Source organism: Humulus lupulus, chromosome X (genome assembly GCF_963169125.1).
Source record: "Humulus lupulus chromosome X, drHumLupu1.1, whole genome shotgun sequence".
NCBI lineage: Eukaryota > Viridiplantae > Streptophyta > Magnoliopsida > Rosales > Cannabaceae > Humulus > Humulus lupulus.
Window position 1 is genome coordinate 192116920 of NC_084802.1, and position 25306 is coordinate 192142225.

The 25306-nt window shown below is 41.9% G+C and overlaps 1 protein-coding gene across 1 annotated transcript; it reads right to left on the minus strand.

Annotated features, from left to right (window-relative positions):
• Window positions 1–14251: 14251 nt before the first annotated feature.
• LOC133806553 (uncharacterized) lies at window positions 14252–16438 on the minus strand. The gene is made up of 4 exons (XM_062244642.1): window positions 16163–16438; window positions 15331–16012; window positions 14851–15197; window positions 14252–14779 (listed from the first exon to the last, which is right to left on the minus strand). The coding sequence occupies exons 1-4, from the start codon at window positions 16436–16438 to the stop codon at window positions 14252–14254; spliced, it is 1833 nt and encodes a 610-aa protein (XP_062100626.1).
• Window positions 16439–25306: the final 8868 nt, after the last annotated feature.

Sequence of the window (25306 nt, forward strand, 5' to 3'; positions counted from 1 at the left end):
TTAAGTTGACGAAAAACGGTGTCAACAGATTGGTGCTTTCATTGAGAGCATTAAGAAGTACGTGTGTGAGTCTAGTCAAAAAGCCTCCCTGAATCAATAATGGCAGCGAATGATCCCAACGTTTTAGAGGAGGAAATTTTAGATGAAGCTGACTACCCCCGACGCCCTAGAAAGCAGCCTATGGTGAATTCAGACCCTGATGAAAGGAGTGGGTCATCCGACTCTCGGGGACCACCGACCCCCAGGGACGACGAGGACATGTATAATAATCTAGAACGATATGTCCCAATAGTGGAGCTTGAAAATCGTCAACCGCGAAAGCAGTTGGCAGAAGCCATGAAACGTAATGAGGAGTTGGTCAGACTGGCTGCTGAGGCACAGGTGGCTCAGACCCCTCCTTCGCCAGAGGCCCAAGCTCCGCCTCCACGGGACGTTCATGTTCCACCACGCAGGCCTCGTGGGCGACCAAGCAAAAATGCTGCCACTCGGAGAACGGAGCAACCTTCGCCACCAGCAAAACAACCTACTCCCTCAAGGCCCTGGAGAAGTACCCGGGCTGGAGCTCCTGCCAACTCAACTGCGGAGGTACCAGCCGCGATAGGGAATAACCGAGCCCCCACAGAGGCTCGGACCCAAAATCCTGGTAATGCGCAAAACGTTCCTGAACTAGTTCGAGCAAACTCGGGACCTTCTAGGCCTCGTAATGGATGGCAGTCACCATCAGCCATAAAGCACCCACCATCGCCAATAAGGTATCCCTCACCAACTCGGAGAAACACGCAACCGACTCGGGGTGATAAGGAAAGGCGAGCTGTGCAAAAACATGGGAATGGGGAGACTGCTAGGGAGCATAGAGGTACCCAACCCACGAGAAGCCAAATGTCTCGGTCTCATACTATTGAGACGAGGCAACCAGCAAGGAACCCATCTCGAAACAACCGCGCAATGAGCCATGTCTTTGAAGGCTTGGGAGACACTAGATCGGTCAGTATGTATGACCAGGGACACAGAAATACTGGGAATCGAAGGGATCACCCAGATTTACGAGAACACCTAAACCATAATCGGGGTAATGATAACCCCTCAAATCCAGATCTGAGGGATCACCTCAATGGATGCAAGAATCCTATGCGGAGGCGCGAAGCTGGGGTTGTGATCAACGATAACTAGTTTCAAGTCAGACCCCCCGTGGATCAAGTCCAAGAAAGGATTGAACAACTGGAAAGAGCGTTCAGGCTCTTACAAAATGAACGAGGCCGGGATCGGGACGAAGAGTTCGACGAAGAACTCGAGCCCTTCACCCCCCATATTTCAAACACCCCCTTTCCTCAGGGATTATGAATTCCTCATGTCCCACCATTTGATGGGAATTCTGATCCATACAGTCATTTGAGTACATTCAATACAATCATGTGAGCAAGTAATGTCGGCTACGAGCTCAGATGCATGCTGTTTCCAGCCTCGCTCACAGGGCCAGCAAAAAACTGGTTTGAGAAGTATAAGAGACATTCGATCGCTTCTTGGGATCAATTGTCTAGAGATTTCAAAAATAAATTCAAAGCCATGGTCGGAATTAGGCCCGAGGCGTCTGCCTTGACCAATGTCCAACAATAGCCGAATGAAACATTGAAAAGTTACCTAACAAGGTTTAATTTGAAAGTCGCCTGAGCTCATGACGTAGACGACGGTGGCCATTTAATGGCTGTTAGAGCCGAAGTAATGCCTGGAAGTCCTCTCTGGGAGAACATGCAGAGGAAACTCGTAAGGTCCTTAACAGAGTTCAATCGACGAGCTTAGAGGTTTGTTAATGTAGAAGAGGCGAGGTTAGCATTGAATATGACCTCTCAGCCCATAACTACAACAACAAACGCAAACTCTGCTTTGACCTCAGCAGATCCTACAACCTCAAAACCCCCTGGGGACAACCCTTCTAAAAGAAAGAAGAATGAAGGGAATAATCCAGAGGCGGAAGGGGGAAAGAAGAAGAAAGGGGAAATATATTTCTCCGTATACAAAGTGTATACCAAGCTCAATGAGTCTTGGGAGAATATCTACCTGGCTAATGAAAACCAGGTCCCTTTCAGATGTCCAGACCCCATGAGAAACCAAAAAGCAAAAAGAGACTCCAACAAATACTGCAGATTCCATAGAGATATCAGACATACAATCGATGAATGCAGGCAATTAAAAGATGAGATTGAAGGCATGATATCGAGAGGATATTTTAGGCAATATATTAAAAATCAAAACCCTAGTCAGGCTTCTACCAGCCAAAGGGCAGCAGCAGCACCACCTGCCCATAACAGCAACTCTTGAGCAAGGAAGGATGAACGACCCCCTCCAATTGATGGAGAAGACGTCATAACCATCTTGGGGGGACCACATATCGCATGATCGTGCAGGAACGCCCAGAAATGATATGTTAATGAGTTGAAAACAGGTGACGGGTCTCCTTACGAACCTGAGCCTAAAGCTCCAAAACAGCAAAGGGTTGAATCTCAACCCATAACATTTACTGAGGATGATGCGTCTCATGTACAATTCCCTCACAACGACCCACTGGTCATCACCTTTCAGCTCACGAATAAGAGGGTACACATAGTCCTGATTGATAACGGGAGCTCAGTAAATATCCTTTATAAGGCTACCTTAGGAAAGATGGGACTCGCGCTTCGCGACCTAAAGGCCTGTGCAACGACGTTGTATGATTTTTCAGGTGAAGGGATTGCCTGTGTGGGATCCATTGAACTTCCAGTGACCTTGGGAGACTTCCCAGTGTCGGCAACCAAGATGATGGAGTTTGCAGTAGTGGATCTTCCATCAACTTACAACGTACTGCTTGGGAGACCCGCCCTGGTAGGGCTGGGGGCAGTATCGTCTGTTAGGCACCTGGCCATCAAGTTCCCGACTTCTAGTGGCATCAGGATGCTGAAAGGAGACCACCTCGCGAGAAGGGAATGTTACAACATTTCCGTTAGAGGAAAGAAATAGACAAGTGCACAAACACTTGTCCTAATTCAGATACGAAAAGCATAAAAGTGTTTGGAAATAACCAAATACGCGAGCTAAGATAATTTGGGCATAGCCAAAATATTAAAAAAATAAGTGTTTGGAAATAACCAAATACGAGAGCTAAGATAGTTTGGACATAACCAAATTATTAAAAAATAAGTGTTTGGAAATAACCAAATACGCGAGCTAAGATAGTTTGGACATAACCAAATTATGAAAAAATAAGTGTTTGGAAATAACCAAATACGCGAGCTAAGAAAATTTGGGCGTAACCAAATTATTAAAAAAATAAAAGTGTTTGGAAATAACCAAATGAGCGAGAAAAAATAATTTGGATAGAACCGAATGCACGATCTAGATATAACTAGATCAACAAATGTTTGTGTGTGGATTACGAACCAAAAGCACGACCTAAACAGGTTTGGAACCAAACCAACTAAAATTAATCGAGAGAAAGTTGGAATAAACCTACTTCGAGTTAAGTTGAGATTGAGGCTGGAGTATCTTGCAAAAAGATAGTTTCGACCTCATAGCTTTGGGGAGCTACCTCGAGGATGAGGAAAAGTTACTAGAAAAGCATGATATAACTAAACCACCTATATTACACGCCATATAAGTACTTTTGAGTGCATGGTAAAAGTAAGTTCCGACCTTGACAAGCAATGAGATCGGACACGGATATGTCGAGTAAAATATGCATGAATGCATCAAAGCTCGGGCTTAAAATCCACCACGTGTTTGTATGAATAAACAGGCATAAGGACTCTTTAATATAAACTGCTTGAAATGTTTCAACTTAAGAAATGTAAAGCAATATTAAAGTAAAGTAAGATACGGTATATAAATATCATAAATAAAAAAAAAAGCTCTTACACGAGCTATAAATTGTCTTGGCCCCAGGGGCATAAAAAACAGAAGATTACTATTACAAAAGGTTTAAAGGGACGCATCCCCGAGTCGGGATTTAGGAGGGAGGAGCATCCTCCTTAGCCTTCTCAGCATCCTCCTTAGCCTTCTCAACATCCTCCTTGGCCCTCTCTACCTCCTCCCAAGCAGCCTCCTCCGCGTCGAGCCGAGCCTGCCATTTGGCCACGAGTTCTACCTCGAAAGAGCCTAGGAAGCTAGTATCGAGATCAACATTACTAGTCCAGATCCTATACATGGCCAGGTCGACCGCCCGATCCAGATCCAGATCCTTCATTATAGAAAAAATTTACAAAATAAAAAATAAATATGTACATTATAAATATTGATAATTTTGTGATAGTTTAGTTATTAATATTAAAAGTTTGTAGGTAAGAATTTTTTTAATGAAAAATCAATTTAATTTATAAAACCATTAAATATTTTTTTCAAATGTCATGAAAATATATATTTTTTCAATGTCATGTTTGGTATTTTTATAAATTAAGTGGTTCAATTTCTTTAAGATTGATTCACCATTTTTTATATTTTATTTATGTATTTTGAAAGAAAAAAGAAATAAAAATAGCATTTAGGGACCTAAATGATGCGATTTGAAAAGATTAGGGACCTAACTAATATAAAATCAACTTTCGGGACCTAAGTGTTACAAAGTGTAAAGAATGAGGATTGCAACTGAAAAAAACCCTTAATTTTTAAATTATTTGTATTTAAAAGTTTAATTATCTTATTTTATTTTTATTAGAAAAATAAAATATCTTTTAGTTGGTTAAGATTTTATCTTAAGTTTAAATAATTATTTGAATTTGATTATTTAATTATTGAAATTCAACTAAATTAAAAAAGATGAAAAAAATAATTATTGAATTAAAAGTTAGTTTATTTAAATAAATTAATTGGAAAGTTAGTTTCTAATTAATTACTTGGCCTAACAAATTCCTAAAGATTAGAAAGAAAACCTAAAAGAGAGGAGAATCATTCTTGGAGTCTTGAAAACAAGTCAAAGGCTATTTTGAAATTTTATTTCTATTTTTTCAAAGGTTGTAAATTTAGAAATACCCAATAGTACTTGGTTCATCATTTATTGTATTTATTTAAATAAATGTTAATTAATGTTTGATTGATAACATGTTCATGCATTAGTCAATTACATGACATTCATGAAACACCACAAATTTTTTTTCATTAATCATGCATCTTTTAGAAACATGATTATTTAGGATTGTCCTAATTGTTTATGTGAATTGTTTTGGAGAAATCAATTGCATGTAAACTACTAAGTATTAAATTAGTTAAAACTTGGTAACTCACACAATAGTTTTTATAGGTGTTATCCCAAAAATTTGAAAAGAATGACGTGGCGGTGAAATGGACACGTGGCATGAGTTAGTAGGGTGATCTGGCTTAGTAATGGCCTAATACATTAGTTAAGGAATGGGACAGAGGGTCAAGCCAAATATGCCCAATCGAAGAGAGTATTTAGACTGGGGGTTGCTTGGCTCAGACCTCAGTTTAAAGACCCATATAATTAAATTGGTGCCAAGACCAAGAAAGTGAAAGGGAGGTATGAATTTTGGTTCAAGATATAAAAGCAGTAGGTCCGATCGGACCTAAGCTTAGGAGACCTCTTGTTAAGCTTGGTTCGAATAAGTTCAAAAAGAATAAGGCTCAAGTTTTACTCAAGGGGAAAGCCACATAGTGGCCGATCGGGTATGATATGGAAGAAGTGAACTTGGGCTTGAATGAAGTGAGGAGTAGAAATGGTGGTGTCCGAACGGACATGATGCGTGTGGATACTTTGGACCATTTTGGTCCAAAGGGATGACTATGACCGATCGAACATACACATAGGAGGTACCTTGGACCATTCAGGTCAAGGAGAAGTAGATGGTGGCTCGGACCACCTTGGTCCGAGGAGAAAAGCCTAATGCCCGATCGAGCATTTGGTTGAGCGAAGAGGTTCGAACCTTGTTGACCCAAGGAGAAGGATGTGTGCCCGATCGGACGTGGTACTTATGAGTACCTTGGACCATTTTGATCAAGGAGAGGTGGTGGCTCAGACCACCTAGGTCCGAAGAGAGAGGACCAAGGTCCGATCGGACCTTGGTTAAGCAAAGGAAGCTTGGACCATTTAGGTCCAAGGGGCATTATGCCCGATCGTGTAAGACCTCCCCCGATCGCACATGACCTCCCCCGATCGCGCAAGACACCTGCAGGAGCGCTTGGACCATGTTGGTCCGAGGATATGCTAGGAAGAAGATGGCTCGGACCATGTTGGTCCGAGGAGCAAAGTGTAAGGTCATATTGGACCTTGATTGAAGGAGTCAAATAAGGTGGTTTGAACCACCTTAAGCCAAAGAAGACAACCATTGTGTCCGATCGGACACAATGGAGGAGTATACCTCGAGTGTAGTTGGCCTTTGGTCCAAGGATAGCCATGCGTATGCCACCTTTGACCTACGTAAAGCTTGAAGAATAGCCAACATGCATGAGAAGCTACGTCAAACTGCCCAAAACTACTTCAGTGAGAATCGGTCCAAGCATCCGGGAATCACTCAATCCTCACTCGAAATTAGGGATCAGTTATATTTTGAATGTTTATTTTGTAATATAAATATTAGGTAAATAATAGAATATCCCTATGAAAAGGGGATATCAGTTGAGAACCCAGGTCTATAAATAGGGACTTGGGACGATCGTAAAAGGACTTTTTGGCAAAATCAAGAGTGAATCTGTATTCTAGAGAGAGAAAGTGTGTTGTTCTTGAGATAAACCCATTTTTGCGTTCTAGAATATCTCACACTGAAGAAACTCAGTTGACACGGTTCATCTGATCTTGAGTGCGAATACAGTAATAAAATCTCTAAGTGGATTAGGCTATTACCGATCATCGGGGCTGAACCACTATAAAAACCTCGTGTTATTTACTTTCGTTCATAAAAAACTGTCTGTTGTCGTTTATAATTCTCTTGAAGGTTGTCGTAGTTGACGTTCTCACGTCGTTGGCTAAATTCACAGTCAACATTTTGGTGCTTTCATTGAGAGCCTGAAGAGAAAACAGACAGTCCCTAAAGCGATATGGCGCCTAAGAACACCACCGCGGCCTCCAAGAGGGCAAGCACCTCCAGGGAGCATGCTAGATCGGAAAATCCTAACGTTCAAGATCGTGAGAATGAGCCTAGGGTCGTGCTTGAGGATGTAGCTCCTGAAGTTGAGGAGCTCCAGGAGACCATGAGCGCGTTCCAGGATGAGTTGGCTCAGTTCAATGCTAGGCAGGAGGCCTTTGCTGAGGAAATGGCCAAGCAGAGACAAGAGATGGACGCTAGGAGCGAGGAGATCCGTCGACAGCAGGAGGAGGCCGACAGGCGACACCGCGAAGCTGCACTTGCTCTGGAGGCAGCTGCGCAGTTGACCCGAGCCAATGCTCAAGCTATGCCTGGGGTGATACCCACTCAAGAAGCAAGGACCATAGAGGCTGGTCAAAAGAAAGCTGATAGACCAGCAAGAGGTGGTGGTAACCCGCCTGGTCATGAGGAGGAGGGAGTACGATCACGCACTGCCTCTACCCAAAGGGGGAATTCTAAGACCCCCTCAAGGAGCCATAGATCAGAGACTTCCAGGTCAGGAAGTCATAAGTCTGGCAGTAAGAAAACACCTTCTGAGCAGGGGCATAACAAAGCCCCTCGTGGCAAGGAAACTTCACACTTCAAAGATGGACATGGGCGTGATGAAGGTGACAGTTACCACACCAACCAGTCGAAAGAGAAGAATAATAACCGACGAGGGGGAGATAATCAACCAGCTCAAACGGGGAAGCCACCACGACATCCCAACCAGCGTAATGGCAAGGAGCACGCTCCACCTAATAGACCCTCCGAAAAGACTCGGAGTACGGTGTTCGACCGGTTGGGAAAGAACACTGCTCAGAAGGACCTAAGGGACATCATTGATGACAGAAGGAGGACCGCTCCGGTCGAAGGGCAGGAGCCAATCCGTCCTACTAGTCGAGTAGAAATACTTGACGTGGATACGCTGGATAGGAGTGCCCGACCTAGCGGTCTCGAAAGTGCATCCCCAGCAGTGGCCCCAGCCATCCAAGCCCAGCTTGATGCTTTGACGGCGGCAGTACAAGGTTTATCCAAACAACCAGTTATTGATCCAGTAGACCACAGAAATGGTAGCCCTTTTTGTGCTAGAATAAGAGCAGCCCAACCACCAAGGAAATACAAGGCGCCGGTATTGCCAGTTTATACAGAAAAGGCAGACCCGGTGAGACACGTTGGAAAGTTCGAAGATCAGATGGAGCTGCTTGGGGTGAGTGACGATTACCGCTGTAGAGTCTTCCCCACCACCTTGTCAGACACTGCCCAAGAGTGGTACTGGAAGTTCAAACCCGACTCCATCACCTCTTGGGAGAGCTTTAGGAAGGAGTTCTGCAGGCAGTTTAGCACTGCCCGAACCCCTCCAGTTTATGCCAACCACTTGGTGGATATTAGGCAAGGCAAAGATGAATCTCTCAAGAACTACATACAGAGGTTTATGAGAGAAGCCAATCGGGCTACCGCTGTTGGAGATGAAGGGAAGATGGTTGCGATCTCCTCGGGTATTATTTATCGAAGTCCTTTGTGGGACAGCATTCACCGCCATCCAATTTCAACTTTACAACAGTTCTTGGACCGTGCAGATAAGTACATGAAGTTGGACGATGCCATTGAGAAAGGAGAGAACGGGTTGAACAACCCAAGTGGATCGGGGGATACTCCAAAGGATAGCGGAAATGATCAAGGCGGTAGTAAGAAACGTGGGAATAACGGGTCTGACCACCGCAGTGAGAAGAAAGCTAAGTCTGGGTCGAATGACAAACCTACGAAGTATGAACCTCGATTCACCAACTACACTACTTTTTCGGCAACCCGAGCGGAGATCTATCTAGCCAGCCATCAGGAGGTCCCTTACCGAAGGCCCCCTCCAATCAAGAAGGAAATGAGTAAGAGGGATAAGAACAAGTTCTGTCGTTTCCATGGAGACTATGGTCATGACACGAACGAGTGTAACCACCTTAAGGATGAGATAGAGTTTCTCCTCCGTTCGGGGAAACTAAAAAAATATAAGGCAGAGAAAACCCAGGGAGAGGGAAGCAACAATAATCCTGGGTTCAAGCGACAACGGTCCCCACCTTTGCAACCTGAACCTGTGGACTTCACACTAGATACAATATGTGGAGGACCACATCTTGCGGGTGATAGCAGCAAGGCGAGGGAAAGATATGCTCGCACCCTTCGTCATGAGTTGGAGGCAGCGTCCACATCCGAGGTTATGACGATGGAGGAGAGACCATCAAAGAACCCAAGGTATGAAAGTGAGTCCCTCACCTTCACTGAGGAGGATGCCAAACACGTGAGGTATCCTCACAATGACCCTCTCGTAGTGACAGTTCAAATAGCTAACATGAAGGTGAAAAGATGTCTGGTTGATACGGGAAGTTCCGTAAACATTATTTATAAGTCCTCTTTTGAAAAAATGAAGCTATCCATCAATGACTTGAAACCATGCTCTCACGTCATTTACGGGTTTACTGGAGAGGGACTATCACCAGCTGGAACAATAAAGTTACCAGTCACCACGGGGGAAGCTCCCAAGCATGAAACCGTGATGACTGAATTTTTGATTGTTGACTGCCCGTCTACCTACAATGTGGTTATTGGTCGACCACTACTCACCAACTTGCATGCGGTAGTTTCAATTTGGCACCTTTCTATGAAGTTCCCGACCAGCGCTGGCGTAGGCTACGTCCAAGGAGACCAAAGGGAAGCTAGAGAGTGTTATAATGCCTCCATAGCTAAGGCAAAGAAAGGTGCCAAGGAAAACAACATGATTGTGTGTGTTGAAGGAGGGGAAGTGGATGAGATGGACGTAGACCAGAGTCTTGTCGTAGTAAACGATGAAGAGGTGTTGAAGGAGTGTGACCAGGAGAGCACTCCCAGTTTGAAAGAGCAGAAGACCCCATCAGGTGATGAAGTCACCAAATAGGGCGTTGCCCAAAGCGAGGAAAGAGATATTGATCCTCGCTTTGGGGATTATGAGAGTGATGTGGGACCGTCCGAGGAGTTAGAGGAGGTCCCTATAGATGAGAATGACCCGACAAGAGGGGTCAAGATTGGGAAGAAATTGAAAGCTGAGGTGAGAGCACAGCTGATAGAGTTCTTGCGAAGGAATCAGGATGTCTTCGCCTGGTCTCACAAGGATATGGTGGGTATCTCACCAACTGTGATCAGCCATGTGCTCAACGTAGATGAAAGGTATCCAGCGGTACAGCAGAAGAGGAGGTTACTTGACAAGGATCGAGCAAAGGCTCTTAAGGAGGAAGTAGAGCGGTTGAAGGAGAACGGGTTTATTAGAGAGGCATACTACCCAGCTTGGGTTTCAAACCCAGTCTTGGTGCCTAAACCCAATGGAAAGTGGAGGACTTGTGTAGATTTTACTGATCTAAACAAAGCATGCCCGAAGGATTGTTTCCCTTTACCGAGAATAGACCAGTTGGTGGATGCAACCTCTGGTCACGAGACCTTGTCCTTCATGGACGCATATTCGGGATACAACCAAATCAGCATGCATCCTCCTGATGAAGAACATACCAGCTTCCGAACGGATATAGGGCTCTATTGCTATAGAGTGATGCCCTTCGGGTTAAAGAATGCAGGAGCTACCTACCAGCGCCTGGTGAATGGCATGTTTCGTGACTTAATCGGCAAAAGCATGGAGGTATACGTAGATGATATGCTGGTGAAGTCGAAAGAAGCTGGGGGGCACGTGGGAGACTTAGAGGATTGCTTTGCAATCTTGAGGAAGTATAACATGAAATTAAACCCCCTCAAATGTTCGTTTGGAGTGGGTTCTGGGAAATTCCTTGGGTTTATTGTCAACTCCCGAGGAATAGAAGCAAACCCTGAAAAGATCAAGGCTCTCATAGAGATGAAGTCTCCCACAAGAATAAAGGAGGTGCAAAGCTTGACTGGGCGGATTGCGGCTCTAAGCAGGTTCGTCTCAAAATCAACGGACAAGTGCGTCCCGTTTTTTAACCTGCTTAAAGGAGGCAAGAAGTTCGAGTGGACCGCAGAGTGTGAACAAGCTTTCCAGGCAATAAAGGAACATTTGGCTCAACCTCCTGTTCTTTCTAAACCAGTTGATGGAGAGGACCTACTTGTATATCTAGCAGTCACGGAACACGCTGTTAGCGCTGCTTTAGTACGTGAGGAGGATAAGGTGCAGCACCCAGTGTATTACGTTAGCAAGCGTTTGATAGGAGCGGAGTCCCGATACCCCATGATTGAGAAGTTGGCTTACTGCTTGGTACTTGCATCACGAAAGTTGAGGCCGTATTTCCAAGCACACCCCATCAAGGTCCTCACTGACCAGCCTCTTCGCCAAGTTTTGCAAAAACTGGAGTCGTCTGGTCGGCTACTTAAATGGGCGGTCGAGCTAGGCCAATTTGAAATCAAGTACCAACCAAGGACTGCTATTAAGGGTCAAGCCTTGGCGGATTTCATCGCTGAGTGTACCGGAATCGTTGAGGTCCCTAATCAACAGGAGAGTGTTACTGGGTTAAAAGAAGAAGTTCCTGCTTGGCAACTTTTCGTTGATGGATCGTCAAACGAGCACCATTCAGGAGCTGGGATTATACTAGTCACACCAGAGAAGCACCGAATTCATTGTGCACTGAGGTTCGGATTCAATGCTTCTAATAACGAAGCAGAGTATGAGGCCCTCTTAGCAGGCTTGCGACTGGCTAGAGATGTACGTGCCCGGTCGGTGGAGATAAACAGTGATTCCCAATTGGTGGTTTATCAAGTATTAGGGGAGTACCAGGCGAGGGGCCTACGCATGGTGGCATACTTAAACAAAACTAAAGATTTACTAGCCCAGTTCGAGGAGTATACCATTAAGCTAGTACCAAGGGAGCAGAATTCCAATGCTGATGCTCTGGCAAAGCTTGCAAGTGCGAAAGATGCCGAAACACTGAATATAGTTCCAGTAGAGTACTTGGCAGAGCCAAGTATTGATAGAGAAGAGGCCATGCCGATTACGATAGTCGACACCTGGATGACTCCCATCATTGCTTACCTTGAACATGGGACGCTCCCAGATGGTCGTAATGAAGCAAGGAAAGTTATGAGGCAAGCTGCTAGGTACACCATGGTGGATGGAGTGTTATATAGGAGAGGATACTCCTTACCTCTCCTCAGGTGCATAACCCCCGACCAGTCAAAGAGCTTATTAGCTGAAGTGCATGAGGGGTTTTGTGGAGATCATGCTGGGGGGCAGAGTCTATCTAAAAAGATCTTGAGGCAAGGATTTTTCTGGCCTACTATGAACGAAGACTCTATGGAATATGTGAAAAGGTGTGACAAATGCCAAAGATTTTCTAAGGTACCCAGAGCACCACCAAATCTTTTGAGGCAAATGCAAAGTCCGTGGCCTTTTGCAGTATGGGGCATTGATTTGATCGGGAAGTTACCCAAAGGAAAGGGAGGAGTGCAATTCGCTGTGGTCGCAGTAGATTATTTTACTAAATGGACTGAGGCCGAACCATTAGCCACGATTACATCGAAGAAAGTGTTGGACTTTGTTGTTAAAAATATAATATGTCGCTATGGTCTACCTAAAAAGATAGTGTCTGACAATGGCACCCAGTTTGACAGCGACATATTTACCGATTTTTGCACTCGGCATGGCATCACCAAAAGTTTCTCCTCGGTGGCCCATCCTCAGGCCAATGGGCAGGTTGAAGCAGTGAACAAAACATTGAAGGACACTTTGAAGAAGCGCCTGGAACAAGCTAAGGGTGCTTGGGCAGATGAGTTACCAGAAGTCCTTTGGTCGTATAGGACTACCGCTCGGACGGCAACTGGCCATACCCCATTCTCTCTAGCATATGGGTATGAAGCCATGTTACCTATGGAGATAGATCCACCCTCTCATAGAAGGATCGTTTACAACCAAGAGGAGAACCATCAGTTGTTGGCAGAATCATTGGACTTCCTCGAAGAGAGAAGAGAGGAGGCAAGCCTCAGAGTAGCAGCTCATCAGCAAAAAGTGGCACGCTACTTCAATTCCAGAGTGCGAGATCGAAAGTTCCAGGTCGGAGATTTAGTCCTAAGGAAGGTGTTTGTTAGAGACCCAGCAGCTGGTGTGCTAGGACCGAACTGGGAAGGACCATATCAAATTGAACAGGTCTTACCGCCCGGCACTTACAAGCTTGCTCGATTGAATGGGGAGCTGATCAGAAACTACTGGAATGGCGAGCACTTGAGAAAATATTATCAATAAATACTACTTGCAGAGTAGTAGCTTTGTATCAAGTGCTTAACTTGTTATTTAAGTTTTTTGTTTGTGAACTGGTTATTTGCTACCCAGTCGCATTATTTTGAACAATGTTATTTTGTTTGGAACTCGTTGTTAGACACGTTTTGTCATTTATTATTACGAGTAATAAAAGAGACCACACGCATTGTGGTCGTACCTTGCTACAAACTTTGCATATGTGTTGATTATTTTTGTTGGGCAGTGTTCAACTGTCATAATAATTTAAACAAAACAGGTCTTTTAAAAACTAATGTACTGGACAGTGTTCAACTGGTCGGTATCATAATATGGAGGACCAACGTTTAGATAATATTTATGTAGTGGTCAACTACTGATATATTTTCGTATATTTCATGTGTTTCACGAGTAGTAACTACTCGAACAAATCCGATCAAGTAGTAAGTGATCAAGGATTTATCCACCCTCAATCACTTGGGGGGCACATAGGGTATACTGGTATGTATTTCAACACAGGCAATAAGAGCACGAGCAAATATGTTTGTTTTTGGGCTGACTTGTAAGTTTAGGAGTCTAAAATAGCCGTTAAGCTAACTTGTTTTACAAAGCTTAAGTAACTTAGAATTTTTCAAATTCTAAATAGCCGTTAAGCTAACTTGTTTTACAAAGCTTAAGTAACTTAGAATTTTTCAAATTCTAAGTTAAAAACTGATATTCGTGTAACAAGACATTTACGCTCATAAAAAGTTGGAGCAATAAGAGCATGAGGAAGTATATTTGGTGTGAACTTATGGAATGGTAAAAATTTCTAAGTTAAAAAACTAAATTCTCATGTGAAATTAAAGGCATCCAAAAACTTTGCTATGCACAATAAAAACTTAGAAGTTTGAAATTGTCAGCAAGGAAAGAGTAAAGTGCTAAATGTCAAAATAGCTCACTAGTTCGAGCAACAAAATACAAAGTAAAGTAGACTGTGATGAACTATGAGAGGGAGTCACAGGCGAGCTCCTCTAGAGGGTTGATCGACTCCCTCCTCTGCATCAGCTGCTCCTCTCGCTCGAAATGATATAGCAGAGCAGGTTGGGGCGAGTGCGGGAGGGTTGGCAGCTTCTTCAGCGGTTCTTGCTTCACATCTGGCAAGATCCTCTGCTTGGGCCTCCTTGGGGAAACAATCAAGATTAAGAGGCTTGTTCAGCTTCCAGACCTTATAGAAGCAGTCAAAACTGGCCTCCTCAAAGCGAATCAAGTCAAGCTCTTTTTCTTGCTTCAGCTCTTCGTTCTCGCTAATCAACCTCTCATTGTCTCGAACTAACTCTTTAATATCAAGGGATTGCTTCTCCAATTGAGTTGTCAAGGAAGCATTGTTTTGAGCCTGCTTTTTGAGAGACTCGTCCCGTTCAGCTATAGTTCTCTCTGCTTGCTCCAGCTTGGACCTGGCCTCCACCAGTTGATCGTCCTGCACCTTGATCAGCTCCTTGTAATCTACGGCTCGAAGCTGAGCATGACCAATGGTGACAAGTGACTGCATGGAAGACAAAAAGTTAATACAAGTAAAAATACTAATAACAAAGTATCTCGAGGAAAAATGCTTACCTTCATCAATTGAGCGAGTCCTCTCTTCAAGACAACTTCGACACTAAGTCGAGGGTAGGAGTCTAGGCTTTGAAGCGTCGATGCATCACGGCCAATATCCTCAAGAAGCCCCTTGCCCAGGTCGCTAACAGCACGAAAGAGCTCACTCGAACTACCCTGGTGAGTAGGAGTTAGGCTCGCAGAAGGAGGAAGGGAAGAGGGGGTCAATGGCGGAAGTGTAGTCGGTCCCCCAGGTTGCCTCCCTTGACTTGGCGGTACTACCTTCTGAATCTTCTGTGGAGGCATAGAGCCACTTCCATCACCAGTTTTCCTCTTTGAAGCAACGCAATCTCTGAACATGTCTGAATCTGCCAAGGATGAAAAAACAAGATTGTTAGAGAAATAAACATAATGAAACATATGCAAGTGTATACTACAATTGTGATACTCTCTAATTACCAATTATAAAAAATATGCCTATTTTCACTAAGCATGTGTTACCTGCGTTGAAGATCTGATCAAGGAACTCATCCTCGTCGTCCGAGGATGAGCTAAGTTCCCCTTCAACCTGGATAGCTTTTCCTTTCCCAGGTTGAGCGGGAATAGTAGATCTACGCTGAGGATCAGGCTCTCTAATGACTAAGTCGCCAGGTCTACGGGAAAGCGGAGAAGGCCCAGGAGAATGCCGATCAGTCATTTGCTCTGTGCCCTCGGTAGACTGACCAGGCGTGTCGTTCTCCCCGGTGGTACTTTCCACCACCAGATCCTGCTCACATGGCACCAGACTCACCATCTGAAGAAGGTCCAGCGTGACCAACTTTTTTACATCCTTCTCTTTAAGACTCATGTTAGCCAATTTCTTGGCCCGCCTAAACATCCCTTCAGTAGGCAATGGTCGCTCAAACGGACCCGAGCGCGTAAAAGCCAAGTTGTTGGCCTCAATATCCAATGTGAGGAAGTATTCCTTATGATATTTCCCGGCGTTTGACTTATGGGAGATGCCATTGAGATATGTAACCCCCCTATGCCTGTGATAGAAATGGAAGAAACCTGAGTTGTTGTGAGAAGGGTTGGTCCGAAGATCAAACAGGTAATGCACCTCATGAGGGGTGGGCTCGTCCCAACCATTCAGAAAATAAAGAATATACAGCGCAGAGAGTGCCTGTATCCCATTCGGCGTGATCTGAAATGGGGAGATGTTGAAGTAGTCTGCTACGGACCGGAAATAGATGTGCAGCGGGAGTGTTGCTCCAGATTGTACATGGTGCCTGGACCAGGCACAGTACCTTCCACCGGGCCTATTGGCTCTTTGATGCGAACCCGGACACGTCACGTTTGCCCCACTCAAGCCTAAAGCTTCAATGTGTTTCTGGAATAGAGCGGGATTAAGTTTTGAGGCTTCGGCAACGAACCAGGAGGGTTCTTCTTCTCCCTCATCACGTGGCTTGTGAACAGCCAAATCCTGGATCGCAGTAGCAAATTTCAGAGAAGGCTTTCTTGAAGCTGTGGTAGTGCAGGTTTGATTGCGCTTTGCCACCTTCTGTACTGCTCTGCGGGCAACCTGCGGATCGTGTTCCTGAGGGAGCCTGTTAGATTGCTTCACCCTCATCGTCGACTGAGAAGCCTGTCGAAGAAATTGTTCCTCGTGAAGAAGATATAAGGCTGAGCGAGTGAGGATCTGCTTGAAGCGGCGAAGACGATCCTCTGGAGTGTAACCAGTAGACGAGCCTGGTGAGGAATCGCTATTCAAGGGAGTCTCGATTGTTTGCGGGGCGGATGATTCGGAGTTCGTATGATTGTCACCTCCCCTATAGTCAGAGCGATTCATCTACAAAAATGAATAAAAAATGGGGAGGTGAGTAACCATACAGAAAAAATTCATCAAAAATAAGAATTATTTATATACTTGGAAAATTTTGTCCAAGTTATAAAAATATAACACATATGGAAAATATAATTTTAATGCTCAAAAGTGCCTAAAAGTACTTAAAGTATTGAACTTATTAAAGCTTATAGAAGGAGGCATTTTTGGGGTTTTCCTATAAGGCTAAGTTCCTTATGTGTGTAGTAACATACAGAGGTTGGTTATACATTTGGAAGGAAAAGAAGCCAAGGTCTAAGGAGTTAGGTGTGGTCCGATCGGACCACATTTTAGGCTCAAAGGAATGGTTTTATACCTCCGATCGGATGCCTAGAGGCACTAAGTGGACATGACCACAAAGGTGTATAAACCAAGGAAAATTGAAAATGGTCTGATCGGACCGTGTGCTTACTCTAGGGGATAACTTAGCATATTGCAGTCGATCGACTGCCAAAATGTGTTGGATACTCATTACCAAAGGGGTGTTCAGAGCAGATGGGAGGAACCATATATCCACACACGCCCAGAACAAAATAAAACTGGTCCGATCAGACACAGTCTGGCCAGGAGACGTCCTGCCTCGCCACCGCACGAGCCTCACGCGAAGTCCCTAGGACGTCCGATCGGGCGTAGCGTGCCCGAGGAGAAGATGTGCACCCAGGGTCTGAGAATCCGCCTGGTGTGCCTCGTGCCTCCAAAACTCCTAGCCACCAGCAGCAACAAGTCAGGTTCGATCGGGCATGGGTGTCTAGGGAGGTTCGGAATTGACTGTTAAAGACTTGGGCACTTAAAAGCAAAGGAAGGAGCGTGTGGTCCGATCGGACCACACACTTATCTGAAACTTTTCAAGGCCCGATCGGAAGTGGTTGTCTCATCTCGTTCAGAAGAGATACACGCCTCAAGCTTGAACCATGGTTCATCATCCCCGATCGAACATGGGTTCACCATGAGGACAAAGTGTGGTCCGATCGGACCACACGCTTATGCCCAGAATTTCTGGGCAAAAACCATGTACAAAATGGTCCCTAAATGGCATACTTTGCCTACCCCGAATCCAAACCAAATGGGCAAAGCCCTAAAAATCCCTAGTCTAAACACATTCCATCATTTACATAAACAAAAAACAAGATCAAAACATATAAATGAAAGGTTTTCTTCATGTTCTTAAAAACCCATTACACCATCAAAACCCTCAAAACCCATATTCATGTTTATGTCAAAATACCAAAAATGTCTTGAAATTCCTAAAAGCTTAAGGGAAAATTCGGGTTACCCATGCCACAAACCTCATCAAGGCAATAAGCAAACACATTGAACAAGACATATTCAAGAACTTCAAGAACATCCAAGGGACAAGCATATTCGGCCATGGCATTTTTTTTTAGAAAAGAAAATGTAGCAATCTAAGAGGCATGGAGAAGAAGACTTACCCAAGGTTGGAGAGCTTTGATTTTGCTTGGAGGATGCTTGAAGATGAGGAGCTCCCCTTGAAGATTGTAAAGTCGGCAAGAGGAGGGAGTCCTTGAGAGGGTTTCGGCCAAGGGAGAAGATGAAGGGTTTTTAGAATATATTTTTTTTTGTATGTGTGAAGAAGAGAATGTAAAGTGGGGATATTTGAAGGGAAAAAAGTGGGTTTTTCATTTACTTTTGGACCTTTGATATTCTGGGACAATTTTTCTCCCCACGATCTTGGGTGGATTTTCGCAGTGATCGTGAGTCTGCTGCATGAAGATGAACAGTTATTATTTTTCATAATGGCGTCAGCTGAAGAAAAAGTTTATTACGTGAATAAATCATATAATAAACTTGGGGGGCAAATGTTATCCCAAAAATTTGAAAAGAATGACGTGGCGGTGAAATGGACACGTGGCATGAGTTAGTAGGGTGATCTGGCTTAGTAATGGCCTAATACATTAGTTAAGGAATGGGACAGAGGGTCAAGCCAAATATGCCCAATCGAAGAGAGTATTTAGACTGGGGGTTGCTTGGCTCAGACCTCAGTTTAAAGACCCATATAATTAAATTGGTGCCAAGACCAAGAAAGTGAAAGGGAGGTATGAATTTTGGTTCAAGATATAAAAGCAGTAGGTCCGATCGGACCTAAGCTTAGGAGACCTCTTGTTAAGCTTGGTTCGAATAAGTTCAAAAAGAATAAGGCTCAAGTTTTACTCAAGGGGAAAGCCACATAGTGGCCGATCGGGTATGATATGGAAGAAGTGAACTTGGGCTTGAATGAAGTGAGGAGTAGAAATGGTGGTGTCCGAACGGACATGATGCGTGTGGATACTTTGGACCATTTTGGTCCAAAGGGATGACTATGACCGATCGAACATACACATAGGAGGTACCTTGGACCATTCAGGTCAAGGAGAAGTAGATGGTGGCTCGGACCACCTTGGTCCGAGGAGAAAAGCCTAATGCCCGATCGAGCATTTGGTTGAGCGAAGAGGTTCGAACCTTGTTGACCCAAGGAGAAGGATGTGTGCCCGATCGGACGTGGTACTTATGAGTACCTTGGACCATTTTGATCAAGGAGAGGTGGTGGCTCAGACCACCTAGGTCCGAAGAGAGAGGACCAAGGTCCGATCGGACCTTGGTTAAGCAAAGGAAGCTTGGACCATTTAGGTCCAAGGGGCATTATGCCCGATCGTGTAAGACCTCCCCCGATCGCACATGACCTCCCCCGATCGCGCAAGACACCTGCAGGAGCGCTTGGACCATGTTGGTCCGAGGATATGCTAGGAAGAAGATGGCTCGGACCATGTTGGTCCGAGGAGCAAAGTGTAAGGTCATATTGGACCTTGATTGAAGGAGTCAAATAAGGTGGTTTGAACCACCTTAAGCCAAAGAAGACAACCATTGTGTCCGATCGGACACAATGGAGGAGTATACCTCGAGTGTAGTTGGCCTTTGGTCCAAGGATAGCCATGCGTATGCCACCTTTGACCTACGTAAAGCTTGAAGAATAGCCAACATGCATGAGAAGCTACGTCAAACTGCCCAAAACTACTTCAGTGAGAATCGGTCCAAGCATCCGGGAATCACTCAATCCTCACTCGAAATTAGGGATCAGTTATATTTTGAATGTTTATTTTGTAATATAAATATTAGGTAAATAATAGAATATCCCTATGAAAAGGGGATATCAGTTGAGAACCCAGGTCTATAAATAGGGACTTGGGACGATCGTAAAAGGACTTTTTGGCAAAATCAAGAGTGAATCTGTATTCTAGAGAGAGAAAGTGTGTTGTTCTTGAGATAAACCCATTTTTGCGTTCTAGAATATCTCACACTGAAGAAACTCAGTTGACACGGTTCATCTGATCTTGAGTGCGAATACAGTAATAAAATCTCTAAGTGGATTAGGCTATTACCGATCATCGGGGCTGAACCACTATAAAAACCTCGTGTTATTTACTTTCGTTCATAAAAAACTGTCTGTTGTCGTTTATAATTCTCTTGAAGGTTGTCGTAGTTGACGTTCTCACGTCGTTGGCTAAATTCACAGTCAACAATAGGCCTTTAAGATAATCATCTTTATGTAAAAAGTGTTTTAATAAAGTTAGATGAATGTAATGAGTAATTATCTAGATCACATTAATTATAGAAACAGACTCTTTTATAATTAAATGTATTTTGTAATTAATTTGGAATTAATTGATTAGTTTAATAAAACACATTATTTCTAAAATAGTAAGTGGAAGAAGGTGAACATCTCAATGTGACCTATGGTTTCTATTATTAGTACAACACCGTCAGATATGAATAGGGCCTCGAGGCAGCTTTGTTTCCACCCCCCTAAGTAATGTTTCTAGACATATTAATACCAAGGTTGGCTTCTTACGAAGATAGGAAAGAGTGATGCATTTTAGGCTTGACCAACCCTAATGAGGCACTCTCTAAGTTAAGTCATGAATTCTGAAATAATGGGTTGCACTTACAAAGATGCAATTAAACTTTTGCAGTGGATAATTGCATATTGACCAAACCAGCAATACTTTATTTTTAAAAGAGAAAATAAATAGTTATTTTGAGTTTTAAATTATAAAGGTAAAATTATCTTCTAAGCTATCTGAATTTATCTTGAACGACCCAAAGGTGGCACTTTATTTGTTGGGTAGTGTTGACCCTCGAATTGGTCAACGACACGGAGTCAGATAAACGATATAAAATGAGATGAAAACAAGAAGAAATTCAAATGGAATAGTAAACGACACAAACAATTTAGAGTGGTCCCCCCCCCCCCCCCCCCAATAAGATGGTAACAACATACGTCCACTTAGTGTTCTTATTAATGTAGAATCACAACACTGTGATCAATGAACTAGGATTCACGAGTTTCACAAGCCTCAGGAGGATTACAATTTCAGTGAATAATAACCCTATAATTTTCTCTCAGAATTCCAGACCAAAAAAAGTCCCTTCCCTTGAGCCTTTTGATTCTTATTTATAGACTCAAGAAGAGTACATGGGCCTATGGGCCTTATTTACCATTAAGACTCGCGTATCTCGGTAATAAAAGAAATTACAATCAATGCATAGTTATAGAATTGCATAAATAAAGGAAATGAATGAATATATATGACCAGGCTGGTCGTCTGTAAATATGATGCTTGATAAACCAATAATTTTCTGGTCGATGGCCGAGCATGATACACTCACTTAAAGCCGTCACATGCCTCCCACGTGTAAACCAATCCTGCCACGTCATCAGAGGTTGTTTTGGGTAAACAGGTAGCTTTATCATGGAAAAGTAAATGTTTATTTATGTGTTTTAATTGTTGCATTCATGCATCATATTTACTTTTCCGAATAATTTATATTTTTTCAAATAGTAATATTATTGTATTTTATTTCTTTCAGTAATGTTGAACGGTGGCAATCCTATAATTGCATTACTTTCACATGAAATACTTAATGGTGATAATTTTATAAGATGTAAATCAAACCTGAATCTAATGTTAATCTGTGAGAACCATAAATTTGTCCTAACTGAGGAATGTCTTGAAGAGCCAGCTGCCACTTCCTCGAAGAATGTTCGGGACAAGTATGATGCTTGGATTCAATCAAACAATAAGACAAAATGTTACATGCTTATGAGCATGAAAGATGTTCTGAGAACAAAGCATGAACCCATGGAGACTGCATTTGAGATAATGGATTCTCTGTAGACCATGTTTGGACAACAATCTGATCAAAGTAGACATGAGCCTACTAGAACCTACATGACTCCTAATGTAACGCCCTGGATAGCCAGGACCGCTACACTGTGTACTTATAAAGGTGCAGGACTTGCTAATCAAGTCATTTAGTTAAAAACGTGTCACTAACCATAAATGTACTAGGGTTTAAAAGGGTTTTGGTCTCAAAAGATACATTTTATATAATTAAACAGTTTTACACATGGGATCCCAAAAAGAAAATGTGTTTAAAAGTCAGTTTACAGAATTTCCAAAATACAGACAACCATCAGCCATTCTAAGGCAAAACAGACATTTCTGGTTCCCCTGTTCCTGCTTTCCCCTCAACCGTGGCGGCTGAGCAGCTGGTCATGTACAATCAGCTCACAGAGCTCTCCAAGTCAGGGCTAATCAAGTTTTCTCTTGCCTTTACCTGCACCACGCAGCACTCGTGAGCCAAGACCCAGCAAGAAAACATAATATGCATCACAAACAACAATAACAGACAATTAATCCTTTAGGCATGATCAAACACTTAACACTCATATTAACCATATAACACTACAAGAAAAAACAGTATTCATAACACTTAAAAACTGCTAACCGAGACTATTAATAGCACTTCTGAAAATGCTAACATAGCCCCTATTATTAAAAGTCCAGTCTTTTCTATAACAGTTTTTGAATGTTATGTTCGGTGTTATCTTAAACTATTCAATAAAACATTTTTAGGTGCTATAATATTCAAATAATAACATTTAAATAGAGTTTTTGGTTATAAATTTGAATTTTAATCTTGTACTTTTTTCATAACACTTTTCAACTGTTACATTTGATTATTTTGATAACATTTTTAATTTGTTATATTATATAAACCATAACGATTTTTTACGCTTATAATATGTTTTTAAATCATAACATTAGTAATAAAATTTTAAATTTTATTTTGATAAGTATACTTACATGGTTTTATTTTTAATTAAAAGATTTTCATTATTGTATTTTGATAAAAAAAAAATTCAAAATTAATCATAAAATGTAATTCTCAATATATTGATAAACCATAAGTATTACATTAAACAATAACTAATTCAAACCATGAATATGTCTACTTCATGAGATCTTAGTTCTAACTTAAGTTTGAAAGCATAACATAATAAAGTTTCTTGAACATTTTTTACTTCAAAAATGAAAAACAAAAACATTACAAGATACACAAAAGTAAACCATGCATGAAACTTGCTCCATCCTTCAATTCATCATTCCTTGTGCACTTGTCCAGTAGACAAAATTCTCACATTCTATGATATCCCTTTGGGTCAGGTTGACAAGTCCTGGAAGTGATCTGAACCTAAAACAACACATATGGACATTAGACACATATTATTTCCCTTAAAACCAAATAGATTATTACATAGATATGCATGAACATCAGATGAGATGAACCTCATACCACTAGCTATTTTGCACAGCTTAATGATTATATGTGCTAAAGACAAAAAAAATGGATATGCTTAAAAATTAACAAAGACCTGTAAAAGATTTCATTAACCCACTTGGAATCCAAACTAACATGTATTTAGCCCAGGTAATGAATGAATGCTATACTATAATTTTTACAGACTTATAATGAAATATCACTGGAACATTGTGCCAAGAACTTAAACAACTCTGAATTGTAGTAAATGGCTGGATGTTATTTCGGGAATGAACAGGGTTAATTAAACAAAGAGAACAAGCACTTAATTAAACTTTAAAGCATGTTTTTTAAACAATTTCATGAACAAATTAGATATTTTTGACCTCTGAAAGTATTTGAATCATGGATTAATATTTTTGAGTTGAGAAAGAATGAGTCAAGTTTAACATAAAATGTAAAAATTGGAGTTTTGGTGAAGTGAAATACACAAGCATTTGAACTAAAAGTTATCTTATAATTTGTAGTTGTTTCAAAGTATCATATCACTATGTAGTACCTTTGATGTCATCCACAGTGACGTATGATTGATGTAAGAGGACAGCAGCCTTAATAGAGTTGCACTTTGCGAGTTGAATTGCAACCTTGGCTGAGAACAGAACAAATCTTGATCAGCTTAGCATAAGTAACAACTAGATATATGGTTTGAACTAACAAAGTCAGTCACTGCTCGTGATTGAAATTGTTCACAAGTTATTGTCGAATTTGCCAAAATGTCATCTAGATACCATAATGGAAAACAAAGAAGTATGTCAACAAACTTACCACCCCAACAAAAGCCTGCAGCACCTATTGCAGAATAGCCTCTATTTTTCAAATCTTGAATCACTACTTTGGCAAATTCAAATCCCTCGTCCTATTGGAACAAGCAAAAGGTTTCAGAACAAATCTAAGAGAGTTTTAATACTAGAGTACAACAAATGCTTCCAGAAGTTCAATTAACTTGACAGTTAGGAAAGATTAAGATGCTAGGGAACAATAATCTTTCTTACACAAAAAAATGACAGCATTTGAACAATAACATATAAGTTTGGTGTCATTTTTTTTAGCTCATATAAGGAACATATAAGTATTTGTCTAATTTAGCTCAGCTTCCTCAACATATAAGTTGGGTGTCATTTTTTTTAACAAAAGGGAATCTTCACTAGTTCCAAATATAATAACAGGTGGAAAAAAGGGGAAGAATTTTGGACTGGTTTCAAATATTAAGCTAGGGAACACTCTCATATAATAATAATAATAAGAAAAAAAAGTAGTAATAATGCTAAAAGACATACTGAATTCATTTATAATTAACTCTTATTATTTACTAGTTTTGATGTTAAGCACAATCATTGCTCTTATGTATATGTATAGGACAGTGGTGATGAATGAGAGAGAAAGTACAAGTGCTGGGGCATTGTAACTAACTAATGGGGAAGTTTTGGTTTTATTTTGAAGCGGTGGATTACCAATCACTGCTCTAAATCCCCTCTATTATGAGAATAACGTATGGGGCAGGGGAATAAAAACTACTGCTCAAACGAAAAGTTTCCACATATTGCAGTAAAAAGAATCATCTAGTTGTTTTTTATGCCCTGTTTTCTTAATTTGTTTTCTATTTCTATTGTTGCTCTTTGCAACTACTTAGAAAATAATTCCCTTATATTGCTCTCTAAACAACTTCAGAATAAAGGAAAAGCTAGAAGGAATCAAATAACTCAAGAAAATAAACACACAATATGCAAACAAAAAAAAATTATAAACACACAAAAGGCACCAGCAATTATGTTATTAAAATAATAAGTTACCATCAATTAGAAGCTGTATGAACAAGACAAACAAAATTCAAGAAACATATCATGTATAGCTAGATGCATATTACCATATAACATGCACCCAAATGCATATTACCATATATAATACTTGGCTTTTATTGATTTTGTTTTTCTCAGTAAAAGGAAAAGAAAACTATGACTA